At 39.4% G+C, this 16,149-nt stretch overlaps 1 protein-coding gene across 2 annotated transcripts in view; it reads left to right on the plus strand.

Moving 5' to 3' along the window:
* Positions 1 to 4,257: 4,257 nt before the first annotated feature.
* pcdh11 (protocadherin 11) overlaps positions 4,258 to 16,149 on the plus strand; it is a 106,896-nt gene continuing 95,004 nt past the window's right edge. For both annotated transcript variants that reach the window (XM_062476481.1, XM_062476482.1), the window contains exons 1-2: positions 4,258 to 4,991; positions 11,437 to 12,016. In XM_062476481.1, coding sequence (XP_062332465.1) covers positions 11,477 to 12,016 — 540 coding nt within the window. In that variant the 5' untranslated portion in view covers positions 4,258 to 4,991; positions 11,437 to 11,476. The remainder of the gene's footprint in view (positions 4,992 to 11,436; positions 12,017 to 16,149) is intronic.

Raw genomic sequence — 16,149 nt, forward strand, 5'->3', positions numbered from 1 at the left:
GCCCGAAGGCCTTTCCGTTTGCAGTACCTGTCTGGTGTTCTGGACGAAACTGAAGGCATGCATGTTGTATTGTTCACAAATTGTAACTCTTCCCCTCTGTTCTCCCTCTTAGTGTTTCCTGGTGTTCCCCATTTTGTTGTTGACGAAAAAGAAAATACTGGATTGTCCTTGATCTGTCATTTCTTATTCTGTCAAATGTATGTCTCCTGAGATCCCAAAAAGACAGAAGAGAAAAAAATTGATTTTTTGTTATAATATAAGGATCTTGAATGTTGCTATGGACACGAACCCAGCCCATAAGGGCAAAAAAGGAACAACAGAATGTCAACATATTCTACCTTCAACCTATTCAAATCATTTTTGCATACACCATAGATGTAAAAGCCCTACAATTTAACATATTATGACTTAAGTATTGAAATCATTAAAATTCATATTGGAGACCAACTTCCCACCTCTCAGGTTAACCTTCTAAAACATTGCAGACTTGCCATCTGAAATAGTGGATAAATGATCAATCTCATTTAGAAGTAACCTGAATGTTAATACACTGAGGCATACCTTGCAATTTAGACAACCCCCACCCCCTCTTCATGGCTGTCTGTGCCAGACTGATAAGGTATATTAGTGAGTCTGCTATTTTCTCCCAATTATTTATCCTCCAGGTTTATGTAACAAGTCATGGTTTCAGTGGGGGAGGCCTACCGCATGCAGATTAAAGTCACCGTTGAGACAAACTCATTTGATCATATCTAGGGAGAAAACAAAAGCCTGCCTGCCAATGTTGCATCTCTCATGCCGAGTCTATCTGTTCCCATTTTTATTTTAAATATCTTGGAAATCAGCAACTAGGCTACTGCAGTACAGTATGCGCTTATTACAGTATGTGACAAATGTTGTCTAACGGTTGACTTTGAGAGGTGTGAATTGGATTTTTGTCTTTCAACCTGTAATTGTTAACAAAAACATACTTTTTTTACACATGGACTAAAACAAGATAAGAGAAAGTGAAACATCAGCTTATCTTCAGGTTTCATCTGCTGTATTTTGCTGCAACAGTGAGTAAGGTTTCTCTAAGCCATGGATAATCAATCATGAGTCGAACAGTGGCCTGTGGCAGACACACACTGGAACACATGCTATTGACTTTGTCTCAACTTTTAAGTGCACCTATATATAGGTGTATATATAGGTGTTATATACACAAAGGAAACTTTGCATTGTGTTGAAGTTTAGGAATATGTGATTTGATGAAACACCTTCAAGTACTGAGAACTACTACTACTAACACACTGGAACACATGCTATTGACTTTGTCTCAACTTTTAAGTACACCTATATATATAGGTGTATATATAGGTGTTATATACACAAAGGAAACTTTGCATTGTGTTGAAGCTTAGGAATATGTGATTTGATGAAACACCTTCAAGTACTGAGAACTCTGCAATCTCTGCTTTATAGGCGATTTCCACAATTTATCAGAAATTAATAAATTGTCTCTGAAAGTTAATTTGAGAGTAGCAAATAGGCCTCTGCCCTCTGCATAATGCATGACAAATTGTTTGCCTTTATACATGGCTGTGAGGCTTTCTGATTAGCATTTTTTAAACACGCCTTCAAGGAATCCTTCAATGACAAAGAATATAATTAAGAAAACATAGATCAACCCCCTTCAGCTCTGTAATGGACAGCTCTTTCGTAGAGAGAAAGCTGCTCTGAATGTTTTGTATTCTTAAAATCAATATTCCCCAAAACTGTTCCAGAATGCAACCTCATGCTCAGTATCAGAGCTCTTTCACATTACTGGTATGACTTCTCTTTCATTGTGTGTGTGTGTATGTATGTGTGTACAGTTTAGTCCAGTTTGTTTATGTGTCCATGCGTGAGCTCAGACAATAATTCCAAGAAATACTTGATATTCTCTCTTCTTTGATGTGTTTGTGTTTGAGTGCACAGGTGGGCGGGGATGGGAATGTGTTATCGCTTCAGGGGATGTCTGCCTCCTGTCGCAGTGAGACTGTGAAAAACTATTTGTACTGAACAGTGGCGATCATGTGACCCACTGCCCCCTCTGTCTTAGGGGTTGAGAAGTGTGACATCCAATAGTGTTGGTTGGATGGGGAAGAGATGGACCACAGGTGGAGTAGCCACTGGCTAGGAAACCTTGCTGGAGGGTAAACCTGTTAAATAACAAAGGGATATGTTACATAGGGCAGTGAGTTGGGATGAGTCAAACTGACAAAGGTGGCCTCTTATGCCACACAACCTCTTTGACCTCCATCCATGTTCCCTAATTGAAGACATGAAGTACTGTTATGGTGGTCTAACAGTCTATTCATATGTATCAGTGAATGGGATTGGGGAACTGTGATTGAATGTCCGAACAGTGCACAACACTATGGATAATCAATGGCAGGCTGAACTCCAATGGCCTACTCAAGAAAACCACTTAACATACAAGCAGGGTCTGCTCAAAGACAGGCAATGCCCCCCCAAATGGAATGCTGTGCGACTGTGGAAGAAATAGCGATTTCCGGTGTGCTTACATTATTCACTAATCAATATAACTAGTCATTGGATACTAGTTAGTATGTTCTCATGTAAGCTTGCTATTAATAAGAGTAGATTGTGTCTATGTGTCAGGGTTAATAGATGTTCGTGATCAGGAGAAAGTACTGAGTAAACGTCCTTTGTCATGACTACAAGGAGAGCGCCAACTATGATCTCTCTAGTCTGAGTGGTCATGTGTTGGGAGCTGTGAATCTCTTCCTCTGAGACTGTTGTAACGTCATTACTGCCTGACTGTCACTATCTATGTTTACATTCCTGTGCCCTATAAAAGATGGTCCTCCGGCTTTCAGAGCTGAGAGAGACATGATTGAGACCTAAGCCTGGTGTTGTGTTGTCATTTATTGTCAGAGGTCTGGTTTTCTCTCCCAATCTGCAGATTGATAATACTTATTAAAATCCAGAACTCAACTGAACTTAGTCACTCCGTTTATGAAGACACGGACAAAACACTTTCTTCATCACCCCCCCCCCCCCATTAGTTTAGCGATATGTTTCTATAACAACTATATACAAAATGCCCCCTTGTGGAAACCAAATGCCCCCCCATCTGTTTCATTTTGGAACCGAGCCTGCAGGACGCACAGACCTAGTTGGCTTTAGAGGGCTGTCAACGGGGCATGGAAGCTCCTATTGGGTCAAACAAGGTGTCAATCAAAAGGGGAGGGTTCAACGGACATTTTGATGCCTTCATATTGTAAATACTCCGTTGCTAACCGGAGAAAAGAACACTTTTATGTGAACAAGTTGTTTCTTCCGTCGGCTAACTTGCATAATGAAACAAAGGATAATGGCTATTCATGAACGTAAAACATTGTATTTGGACGAATTACTTTACATGGTTAGATACTTTGAACCTTTGGGACTTACGCAGATCAAGTTTTGATGGCATGATTTGCACACCTGGACCTATTTGAACCACTTAGGGTGAGTACAACTTTTTTCTTTGGCATTGTTGAAGGAATGTTCACCGGAAAAATACGTTGACTTTGCTTGCTATTGCGACTTGATCTTGAATTGGTTTATTTCAATGGAAGCACAATAATCGTAGCTTTCCAACGATGTATAACATGTGTAGCGTCTAAAAAATATATTTGTTAGAATTTAGTGCGTCTTAACTGAGGGAGGGGGAGGCAGCATTTTTGTCTCGCGGGCGAAACAGGAGCGTACAGTTGTAACACCATGCACAGGAATATCACACATTTATCCCTCCTAGTATTTGAGTTCACATTCAGGTTAGTCATTTGGATTTGGCTTTCACATTATAAGAGAATGTAGCATGGTAAGATGGCTTGACACTAACCAAACACATGTGGGACATATCCCCATTCACTATGGATGTTATAGACTAATATTAATTGCAGATGATTGTCCAAAATAATATTAACCAGTTATCACTTAAAAGTACCATGAAAATGATGATTATGACTGACCAACAGAACGTGAACGTTTATTAGAAAAGTGAACAGTGCCCCCTCTTTTTATCAGGCGGTTGTTGGACCTGGATTGGAGCAAACAGCAGTCTGTATTGCTCATCCGGCTAAATCTCATTGCAGGGATCTCCTCAAAGCAGTGCAGCTTTAAGAGGATAGGGGCGCTGAAATGTATTGCTGGCTCCTCCTCCCGAGATGATGTCAATCGGAGGCAGAGAGAGAGGGGTGAGCAGTACTAAGGGACTGAGTTCATACTATACTACTGAGACATCGACAGCTTAGCACACCGCTACAGCGAAACGCCAAACTGGGCTCCTGTTAGTGATGCGGCATTGAGGCACACTTTCATTTAACTCCGTTGGGGGACGAAATAATAGTACTATCCCACGTTAATGTATTTTGGGTTATACGTAGCCTAACCTGAAAACTCAACCAAACAAGTAGTAAAATCATATAGGCTCAAGGGTTAAGTTTGTAGTCAACTTAAATTGTTATTTTGTGCCCTTGGAACGAAGTTTAGGCGCACGTTATACAGCTTCAACTCACAGATGCAATTATTATGTTTTTTTCAGAGCACTTTTCATTTTGAAGTATGAGGTAGGACGATCTTGAAAGCACGCGTAGGATAGGCTACTTCATGTAAATCAAGGGACTTGGACCAACTGCGTTTCTCCTTCAGTGGGATTCAACCAGAGTTAACCCAAGATATTTCAGAAGGAATAACATCGTTTCTTTCTAACAAAGTTAATCGGTGTCAATATTTTTTTTTTGTAATATACGAACGTGGATCAGCCATTTTTTAGAACATGGATAATTTTCTGTAGTGGATACCTTTTTTAATTGACATTTTACTTGCTTCCGACGAGGATCTTTTCCGTCCCCTTTTACCCACTTCAGTCTAATTCATGGCACTTCTTTTAAAGCAGTGATGTCGCTACGTGACGGGAATTGCTATTGATTTTCATATTTTGTTTCTAGGGATAGAAGGTAAGCATTATGTGTTTAAAAAAAATCTCAACTTTAAATAGACATAAGTGACATTTATTTACTGTAGATTAATATCAGTTGATTATTCACCTCATGTTAACTAGCCTATATGGTTCATGAAGATTGGACTCCTTGGTAGTGTGCGTTGGTTTAAACCTACAGATATGTTGAATACTGGATATAATTCAATGATATAGCCTATAAGCTATAGCCTTCTGTTGGACCTGAACTGATTGATTCTCCGCACTTCTCCCACGTCTTTCAGGGTGCTATCAAACCGAATCTAGCGAACTTATTGACGTTGGTTAAATCCCATTAATCCATTCTACAAAGCAAGAATCACATTTTTGTTTCTTGAAGGCCAGCCGACCCTTGATTAGTCACAACGAAGCAGTGGTTTTCCAAACACAAACATTCACTGCTTTATAATAATAATATGTGCTTCATTTCAAATAGGCGCAATAGTCTATTTTACAAGTCTGTGATGCTTGTGTTGCAGACTTTATGTTGATGTTGCCGGACGGTGTATGCATTGCTTGTTCTTTATTTAAAATACATAGCTTATTTCACATTGGCATGCGGCTATACTTTTCGGCAGGTGGATTCCAAGAGCATACTAGCCATTCATTTGATTATCTCAGAGCGCACGGTGATGGTGCGCACTTCAGAGGACACGGCTCGATTGTGCCGCTATTGCGTTTTGCCTTCATATAATTTTTAGTTGAGGCGCAATAACAAAGCACATTTACTATTAGTGTATTCATCCCTGCTATGCGCGTTCCCAGCCACGTTTTGGAATGAGTCCATCATGATAATTTTATGACTGTTTTGCTATTGCCACCCAAAATGGAAATACATTCTCTCTTTACGCATCTTGTAGTCTATATTGAAAACATAGTGGCACAATATAGGGGAGATAGTTGCAATAAAAGTACTATGATGGAAGTCTAACCAGATGGTCGGTGCTGTAGGGTAGATTCGTGCTCATAAAGCCCACGATGCCAGCAAAAGTCCATTCTTCATTGGAAATTTGACCTTATTTCAGTGCCCCATAGTGCATTGTTTTTTGTAATCAATGAGGTCAGGTTTTAAAGTCTAAAGTTTCTGAAACATTACAATCTTAAAACGTTTTAATTATGGCCAACATCTTGGCGTGGTAGTGTGATACTATCTCTTGATTGAATCCATTGAAAAGGCTATTCACATGGATGGTCAGTTTAATTGGTTAGTGACACACTGAAATTGTTGAGGTAAAGAGGAATAATGTTACCAAGCAATGCAAGATCTTTGCCATAGTAGCCTAAATGTATACCTGTAAAACTTAACAAATAACTAGTCAACTGCAGGACATTACAAACTTTTGGTTTTGTGAATTGTGTGTATGAACACTACCCGTGATTGAAGAGGCTACACCTTCAAGTATAAACGTTTCTTGGAACGAACGTATTTATTAGATGTATCCATTAACCATAATTATGACCAGTCATATATAATCATGCAGACCAAATCCACCTGCCTGTGTTCCTTGTTTATTTTGTATGACATGGGGCGTTTCTTTGTGACTATGGGTTTCTATGTAGTCCATACAAAAAAAGTAGCAACAGTTTGACAAAAACATCTGACACAGCAATTTTAGGGTGATCATGTTAAACAATGCATGAGGACTTTTTTTTAGGTTGATTGATTATATTATATTTAATATGTTTTATACCAGTACATAGTTTGGTCAGAACAGCTTATTATTTGAATTGTTGTTTTGCAAAATGGGATATTATTCTAATTTTCTTTTGTAAAATATCACTATGTAGTCGTTATTTAGTTTGGTTATTCTTTTGAAAACTACATAATTTTGCGTTCTGTGTCAGGCTACTTGGTTAAAGTATAAATGTTTACTGTTAACAATATTTCAGATCTAGTTTTTATATATTTCAGAGTCCCTTTAAATACACTACCTCTTATAAATACTGTTCCTTTCAGAACTCCCAGCTATCCCAATAATATTCACATGGGTATCGTAAAGAAGAATACTATTTATTTATTCATAATAGCTTATGCATGGGATAGAATGAATGGCACAAAATTCAAACTCCCCCAAAAATGTCCATTTTGTCATGTCCAAATATGAGGTTTGCGGCCCATATTAAGCTCTGTTAGAGGCAGCTATCTCGCTAGATGCAAAATTTGTGTTTCGAACTTATGTTTGTACACCTTGACTGCCCCCTATAGGTCCCATGGTCTCCCAATGTGCACAGCTAGTGGAGCTCAGCGCTACACAGTAAATGGCTTTACACCTATTTGCATGTCTTTCCTGTGCAGCATAACTCAATATCAGTCAGATCCCATCTCTATTTTAGGACAAAAACTAGGCACATGTGATGACATGGTGATACATCAGTTCTGATTGATATTAGCCCTTAGTGGGTTAGTTGATAAAAGTAATACGTGACATGAAGAATCTTTCCTATGAGAAGGTAATGACCTTATGCCTGTATCTTGATCTGTATCAGCTCAGTTAACCTCTGAATCCATCATCTTTGTTGACCACAATCATTCTTAGAGTCAGACTAAGGCAATGATTTATCTCCTTTGCCAAGTCCGAAATATACTGGAAATATTCTGGTTGACAATTGGCAGAATCACAATTTCTCTGATGGTTGGAAATCTATAGAAAGGTAAGAGGCAGAGGCACTGAGTTTATCAAGGTGCTGTTGTTGGGTTATCAAGAGCTCGATGTTGTGAAAATATACAGTATATCTATAAACACCCAAATCATCAAGTTTTTTTTAAAAATAACTTTGGTGCCATTTCATCTGTTCTCCTTCATACTACTGTTGAAGCTTCAGCGATCAGACAGTCTTTAGGGAGGCAAAGCCCCCCCCCCCCCCACACACACACACAAACATACACTCAGAGGCTGGCTGGTAATAACACCAGGGTGGCCTGTCCATCATATTGTCATGTAAAGAGATCCAGGATCTGTCTGCTCCTTCACTCTTGTCTCCTGAGAGAGAAGGTAGAGTTGCCTACTGACTGAATCTGGCTGTCTGGGGCTCAAAATAGCATTTCTAGAGCCTAGTGAAATGTAAGCAAGGGAGACTCTGACAGACACTTTACCTTTTGCTCTACTCCCCACCTCTTGTTTTCCTTTTCCAACCTTCATTGGAAAAAGTTGTGAGCTTTCTAGAACTGTTAAAGTTTAAAAGCACAAAGGCATGCAGATTCCTACAAAATATAATTCAAAAGGGGGTGGTCCCTAGGGTATACACTGCTCAAGCATAGAACTGCTAAGGAAGAACTGTAACAAGGGATCTGCCCTGAATATTTTGAGGGATGACATGTGGACTTCCCTATGGAATTTGTAATACCCCAATGGTCACCGCCTGCAAAATACATGAAATTTATGTCTGTCCATTCGGTCAGTATGATCACTAGACCATATGACATTGTTTGTGATGGCTGGCAATTTCAGATGACATTACTCATTGTGTCGAGAAGGATTATAAGATATCTCCTTAAAAATGATTGAAAGATAGAACTCTCACCACTTCTCATATGTAGGAGTCCTGGACTCATCGCATCATCTACCGTAACATATTGTTACATGCAAAATAAATCGAAATCATCCTTTGATCTTTTATTCAACACTGTAGCACACCCTTTAGAAAATGTATTCTCTTCATCATGCATGGTTGGGTTCAGCATTGGACTACCTACACTTGTCAAAATGAATAGTAATTGCTCAAACTCTCTACAAATGAAACACATTTCAAAGTTAAACTTGGGAGTCAGGTGGCTGAACGGTAAGGGAGTCGGGCTAGTAATCTGAAGGTTACCGGTTCGATTCCCGGCTGTGCAAAATGACGTTGTGTCCTTGGGCAAGGCACTTCACCCTACTTGCCTCAGGGGGAATGTCCATGTACTTACTGTAAGTCGCTCTGGATAAGAGCGTCTGCTAAATGACTAAATGTAAATGTAATGTAATGAAACTGTCATGGTTACTTGTGTCTATGTATTACCTGTATTCTTGAAGCGACAACATCCCACTGTTTGCCCGACTGTAGAGTATGCCAACGCATTGATCTACGTCAGGAAAACACTGTCAGCCATGTTTGATGCACAGCAGACTTTAATGAGGCGTCTGTGATGTCATGAGAATGAGCGAATGAGAGAAGACATGTCCGTTTATAGAGGGGGTGAATGCTGGGTCCAAAACTAATTTAATGAAATATCCCTATTTAATCATCACACTCCCTTCAGAGATGTTAGTATAGAGATAACCGTCATAGCCATGTCAGTGTAAAGGTGCCCTGCAGTTTTGATTGTGATGATTTGGTATATTGTTTTCTTTCCCAGTGAGAGTAAAAATTTCATAAAGTGAGGAACACGCACAGAGCGTACTGAACAATATGCTTTTATCAGCAACTATATGCAAGCTATGTACAGAATTGATCATTAGCATGGTGGACTATTTGTGTGATGGGTGTCACACTGCTCTGTCACAGTTAAGAGGAAATTGAAGTTTGATGACATGATGTGGAATTCTTTATTAATACAAACCAAGGTGTTCGGAAGAAACTTAAATTACTCAGAGTGATCCGACACCATAGTGACAGGCACATGGGGTTTAAATAAAGTGGGCCGGAAACATGGTGGGCTATGAGCAAGAAAATTATCCAGATCCGTTATCGACTGGATGGAAGAAGCTCAATTCAAATGCTCCTTGAGATGCCAACAGTTAGCAGTAATACTTTACATCATTACATAGCAGGGTCAGTATTATTAAGAGCACACTGTAAAACCTCTATACTGGACTGCAATTTTCCTAACCCTGACCCTGTGACCAGACTCATAACCATTTTTACAAAATGACTTTGGGGGTAGCCTAACGTTTTATACTTTATTTTACTTAATTACATTTAGTTTGACAGGCACAGTACAAATTTATGAACATTATTTTGAGAGTGCCAGTATTATCTAAGCGGCCACTATCCAACTGTAGTCCTTATGTGCTTGTAATATAATGACACCACTTTGACATTTTTTGTGGTTTTGTGGTCTTAAAGATCTTAGTGCTCACAATTATATGATTCTCCTACTCTTCTTTGATCTTCCAGAACAATTGTACACATGTATCCTATAGGACCTTTCCATGGTAAAACATGGAACAACAAATGGTAACTCCATTGTTTTATTTACTTGGCATAGTTGCATAGAATGTCTTCAGTGTCTCCACCAACCATCTTGCAGTGACCTACTTGAGATTTTGGCAATCAAGAACCTTGCCCTTCAGCAAGGTTTTAGCATTTGAAGCATTAGTTTGTGAAACCATCAAGGAAGTTGGCATCTGTTTAACAAAGCACTGATTTATGGATAACGTCATATGGCACTGAATCCCATCGGCTTTTATTTACTATGCCAGACTCAGACATTGCGTCCTATCGAGTTCTGTTTCTTTATGTCATTTAAATTGAAAATGAAGAAAACACATTATTCTATATATAATGAAGTTATGATTGTATTCTAGATATTAAGATAGATGGCGGCTCTCACGATTGATCAATTAATTTAGTTTCCCATGCAGAGTAATGATGAACAGTGCACTTGTCTCTCTCTTAATTATCTGTTTGTTTACAGTGATGGCTTTCATGAAACTTTTCGCGTATGAGTTATTATTTATTTATTTACACTTGGATAAATTAGGCTCTGCATTAAAGGTACACACACCCATTTATGGTTACTGGCTGTCTATAGAAGTTGCTATTAACATGTAGTCAATACTGAAGTGTAAATGAGATTGGTGTCACACTAGAGGCCTGGACATTTGTTGTAGTTTCTGAAGACTGAACACTCCACTAACAGTCATACTGGAGATAGAAAAAGTGTTCCACTGTGTTTGTGCTCATTGAAAACAACGGTATGTCACATGAAAGATCAGACAGCTAAAAAAGAGAGTACTAGAATGTTTTAAAAGATGAGCGAAAAATACAAAATGTGTATGACTTTCTTCAACAGTACAATACAGCATACCTGCTTTTCAGATATTCATTAAACATAGTAACGTTGTCCCCTGACAACTGCAGATGTGAACCCCTCTGTCCCTCTAGTAAGCAATGAAAATATGAAATGGATGATTACCGCAGCAGAACGATTGATGGAATACGTGAACTACTAACCTTTTCACATCTGCATGTTCGATGGGATGTCATCAAAGGTTAATTGTGTAAAACTGCTGTTAATTTTCTCTCAAAGACATTGGAAGGATGCAAGCTTACAGCTAGTTAGTATGAAAAGGTCAAGTTCAAAACACTCCATTAGGGAAAATAATACTAATTACAGAAGAACCTAGGAATGTCATGTAATTTCTGAGGTGACATGTCTCTCTCTGGCTCTTTCTTACTCTCTCTAAAAACGACCTCTCTTTTCCTCCAATGTGGTCTTATGACAGAATTGCAGTTTAGAAGACAAGCTTCCCACCCACTTTGATTATGGACTTGGCAAGTTGGGCACATGTGCTGGTGGTCTTGCTCACCTGCCTGGTCTTGCCGTCCTGGGCCCAGGAGAAGGACTACACAGTGAGAGAGGAGCAGCCAGAGAATGTCCGCATTGGTAACCTCCGGCGGGACCTGGACCTGGCCCTCGACCCGGACATCAAGCTATCCTCACCACTGCAGTTCAAGCCAGTCTACAAGACGGGTGACGTGCCTTTGGTGAGGGTGGAGGCCAATACCGGCGAGATCTTCACCACCTCCCATCGCATTGACCGTGAAAAGCTCTGCTCTGGAGTATTCAACGAGAAACGCTGCTACTATGAGATCGAGGTGGCCATCCTGCCTGATGAGATCTTCCAACTGGTCAAAATCCGGTTCCTCATTGAGGACATCAATGACAACGCACCGCTGTTCCAATCCACGGTCATAAATATATCCATCCCAGAGAACACAGCCATAAACACCCGCTACCCGGTGCCATCAGCCTTTGATCCCGATGTGGGCATAAATGGGATTCAGCACTACGAACTGGTCAAGGTGAGGTTCCATTTTTATTAACCCCACAGAACTATCTGCTCACGGCCTGTTGGAGGGGTTATGCTTGAATTCAGACATTCATTTTACAGGTCAATCAATTCAGCAACAAGCATTGTATCCAATTAGAAAATATATTTTTTATCCTACTGCAAACGGTGATCAACTAATTATAACCTTGCCACCATCACAACAGCAAACAGCACATCAGTTGACCAGATAATTTCAGTAAAGATTAAGCTTTTAGCCTCCGTTTGCTTGCTGCTAAACACTTGATGACCGAAATGAAGATAATGTTTAAACATGGATTATTTTATGACCCATAAAAGCAACAACCTTTCTCATGTGGAGCTGATTTTGAACATGGATACTTCACTTGACCTACAGTGTGAGCTATGAACCATGGCAACTACTTTGTAGTTGGACACAGCAACATTTACTATTTTACAGTCAATAGATAGTTGTAATTTTGATTATGAAATAAATTGCCTTCACAGTACATATTTATGTCCAATTTCCAGAAACAGATTGAATGTTGTGCACAATGTTGATTAGAGGCAATGGAAAGGAATGCACTTCATTATGTTAATAAGTGCCTCATGCAGAACCAGGCAAACTTTACTTCATCATCTAATTGATGCTCTATTAAAGCACAGTGCAATATTCTCTGTTGCCTAATGAAGTTAGAGTAAACCCCAGAAAGTAGGATGATGTCATGCATTCTCCATTTATAGTCTAGACAACACTTTTGCGGTAGATAAAAAATTGAAGATGAATGGTAATTCTACTGAGGTGAGGTTAAACAAGACGCACAAGAGGTAGCTCTTAAAACACAAAGTAAGGTGAGGGGGCCACAGTAGAGTAACTGTAAGTATGCATTTACTTTGCAAGTTTCTGAAAAGATTACATCTCTGGCTTGATTTTTTTGTCGTTCCCAGTGTGAGATGAGAATGACAAATCTATCACAGTCTATCAGATTACGTTTGCACGGCATGCAAATTAGCAGAGTCCTTGCTGCCCATGTCTGCCTTGATTATCATTTTGCATTTTTAAAGAGCCTTTCTCTCTGCCAAGACCTCCCCAATATAACGCTATGAATTGTTCATGCCTGGAAAATGACCAACCAAATGTTCTGCACATTACGGTGATGGTCTGCACTCATTTTCATTGCCCTTTTCACAGTGCAATATTGTTTCACGCTAGTTTTCTCTCTCGTCTTTGCTTTATTTAAACCTTGTACAGACCTGTACAGGGTCTTCACAACCATTGGAAGGCATTGCAGCAGTATATTTGATAGGATTAGAATATTTAATATCTCTAGTCTTCTCTATTTATGGAAGTTTCAAAGATGAATAGTGCTTGGGGTGGTAGAGTACACATGGATGGATATGTTGAACCTCTGGTTCCTACTGTCTTCAGAAGTGAAGAATAAAGGCAACCAGTTTAGTGAAAAGCTTGTGCAAGCATTCCTAGAATAGCTACTGGCCGTTAATCCACCCCATGGACTATGTTTGTATGGTCCTCTGAGATTTGTCTGACGCTCCAACAGAATAATACTTTGCCCAGTGTTCCTGTTTTGTGCCGGACATGATGCTGAAATTTCTACCAATGTGTGTCACAGTGGGTCAGCTCCCTGCAACAGAAGCCGACTATGCATGTAGCTAGCTGTCTTCATGAAGAGCAGATGACAGTCCTACCTTTTTATAATCTTTACTTTTATTTTTTATTTTCATCAGGAGGGAACATAGATAATACTGGCCAACATAACGTGTCTCATCATGGTTTCTAATTGCTGATCGAGTGAGATTTTTCCATTAGCATGAACACTGTTACGTCATCTGTACTGCAGCAGGGGCAATTCTAAGAAATGGTCAAGGTCGAGGAAAGTAATACCATGCATGGCTGATGATGGGCCCTCCATTAGGAGATATTTTATCACTTAAAGAGAACCCCTTTACAGGTTCACTCTTATACACTACATGAAGACCTGGCCACGCACTAGGGATGGGGCTATTGACATTTTGTTGTTTGAAGGTTTTCTAGCTGCCTCCCCAATTGTTTTATTTCCTCTGCTTCAACCTTTTAGGAGTTTTCGCTACATGGCATGATGAAACTAAATCCCTTTCCATTTTAGCTATTTTAGTATCTAGAAAAGGGGTCTGGGTGGGTGTTTTTCAGAATCACCTTGTGTAGATCGATACCCGGCTGTTGGGTGCAGCCTATGACTCTCAGATAAAGCAAGACATTTTTATTTTGGTTGGGGCGAATTTAAACGACAACTCCATTTAGGAAGAGTTTATTCTGTACTACCTCTGTTGTTTATCTGAGGGCCAGGTTATTTAAAGCTAGTTGTCAGTTGCAAACATGTACAAAGACTTCAGAATGGATGTACTATGATGGTCCTTGTTATTAGTTTTGAAGCTAGAGATGGAGTATCTTGTTCATATTTAACTGCCCACAATGATTGAATGTACTCACCCTTCAACTGACTGGAACTGGTATGTTGAATTTGATTAATGTTCTGGATTGTGGGCTGCTTGTGCAGAGAAAAAGGGCCTGTTAGACTTGTTAGACCTGTTAGACCAAGCTTCCCTGTCAACCATTTCCAGTTTTCATTTGTGTATGATTCTGACACATTATCTTCCTCAAAGGTTTATCAAGAGGAGAAAAACAATCCTGTGCTCCTTTTGTTTAAACGATGCATCTGATCATCACGTCCAGTAGTGAAAGAGAGGGAGAGAGGGAGAGAGAACAATATACATCCGATCAAGTCCAGTAGTGAGAGAGAGGGAGAGAGAATGAGCAGAGTTCCATCTATGTTGCAAAATGATGTAATAGCCAATGATAAATAGCCACACCAGTTTGAAGGGACATCCACCATCATCAGCTTGACTATGAAGGGGGCAGATATATTCACTGCTGAATCACAGTCCCCTCTGAGTTTTAAAAAAGGTCATCAACTTCATTCTAAGATGCATCCGCTGATAATTTAGCATTGAAAGTGTCTGCTGAAAGGTTTTTGAGTCATCCTCCTTGCTATCTCTCAACTCTGGCCTTTAACAATTCCTCCTCCTGAGATTCTCCCGAGATTTCACTTCTTTGATGAGATATTTCTTATACACAGACGTCTCATCCATACTGATAGGTATTAGCACACAACTCCTTGAATGTTAAATTATGAAGTTTATATTTAGGGTTCAGAAAGGCTGCTAAGACCTTGACATAAGAGGTCAAAGATTCAGCAATGTTTTAATCTGCTCTCGTTATCCATTTAGAGTGAATCATCATTACCTGACCTCAGGGCTAGTGATTCATATTCTTATTTCGCCATTTCTTAGACTGGACTTAACATCACAACATAAATGCCTACTATATATCAGTAGGTATTTATTTGCTTTTGTTCAAATTTAGAAGCCTGAGATACACCTCTCTGGTAATGAAATGTGTTATAATGCTTAGTGCTGCAAGTGTTGCTCGGTTTAAATTGTTGAGCGATGGAATGGCCCTTATCCAATGTCATTCCTATTCAACCTGATGACTGTTAATACAGAATTCAGGTTGAACCTGATTCAGGTTGTGTACAGTCAGACTATCAAGAAACTACAACATCCACCATCTCACACACTATAATGAAGCAGGTTACATTTTTTGAGATTCTTGTTTCTGTTGGTGTGGTTTTTATTTTAAACTGCTCTGGTTTGTTTCACACAATCACATTTTGAAACTATAATATAGTAATTATTTACGTTTTTGTCATAAAGTCCATTTGAGTGATTTAATACCACCAACTCTTATAAGTCAGCACTTCAGATATGGTCTGTCCATTCACCAGTAATGTAGACTACTTCATCCAAACACTTACTGTATCATCTTATTTTTTGCAAGACTGATCATAAACTAACCATCACATGATCACTCAGGCAGTGCCAGTTCTATAAAGTAGTCCTGTCACTCAGTGTAATGCATCAGTCTGGTGACAACATACATAGCAAGCAATTTCCGACATTGCAAAATAATTTACATGCTGTTCCTATACATGCTTCCCTCTGCCATATTGGTTTCCATATGCATACAAGAGTGATACTGATTTGAAAACGTACTGGGTAGTCGAGGGTACACATTTGGTCCAAATATTC

Source organism: Osmerus eperlanus, chromosome 13 (assembly GCF_963692335.1).
Source record: "Osmerus eperlanus chromosome 13, fOsmEpe2.1, whole genome shotgun sequence".
Taxonomy (NCBI): domain Eukaryota; kingdom Metazoa; phylum Chordata; class Actinopteri; order Osmeriformes; family Osmeridae; genus Osmerus; species Osmerus eperlanus.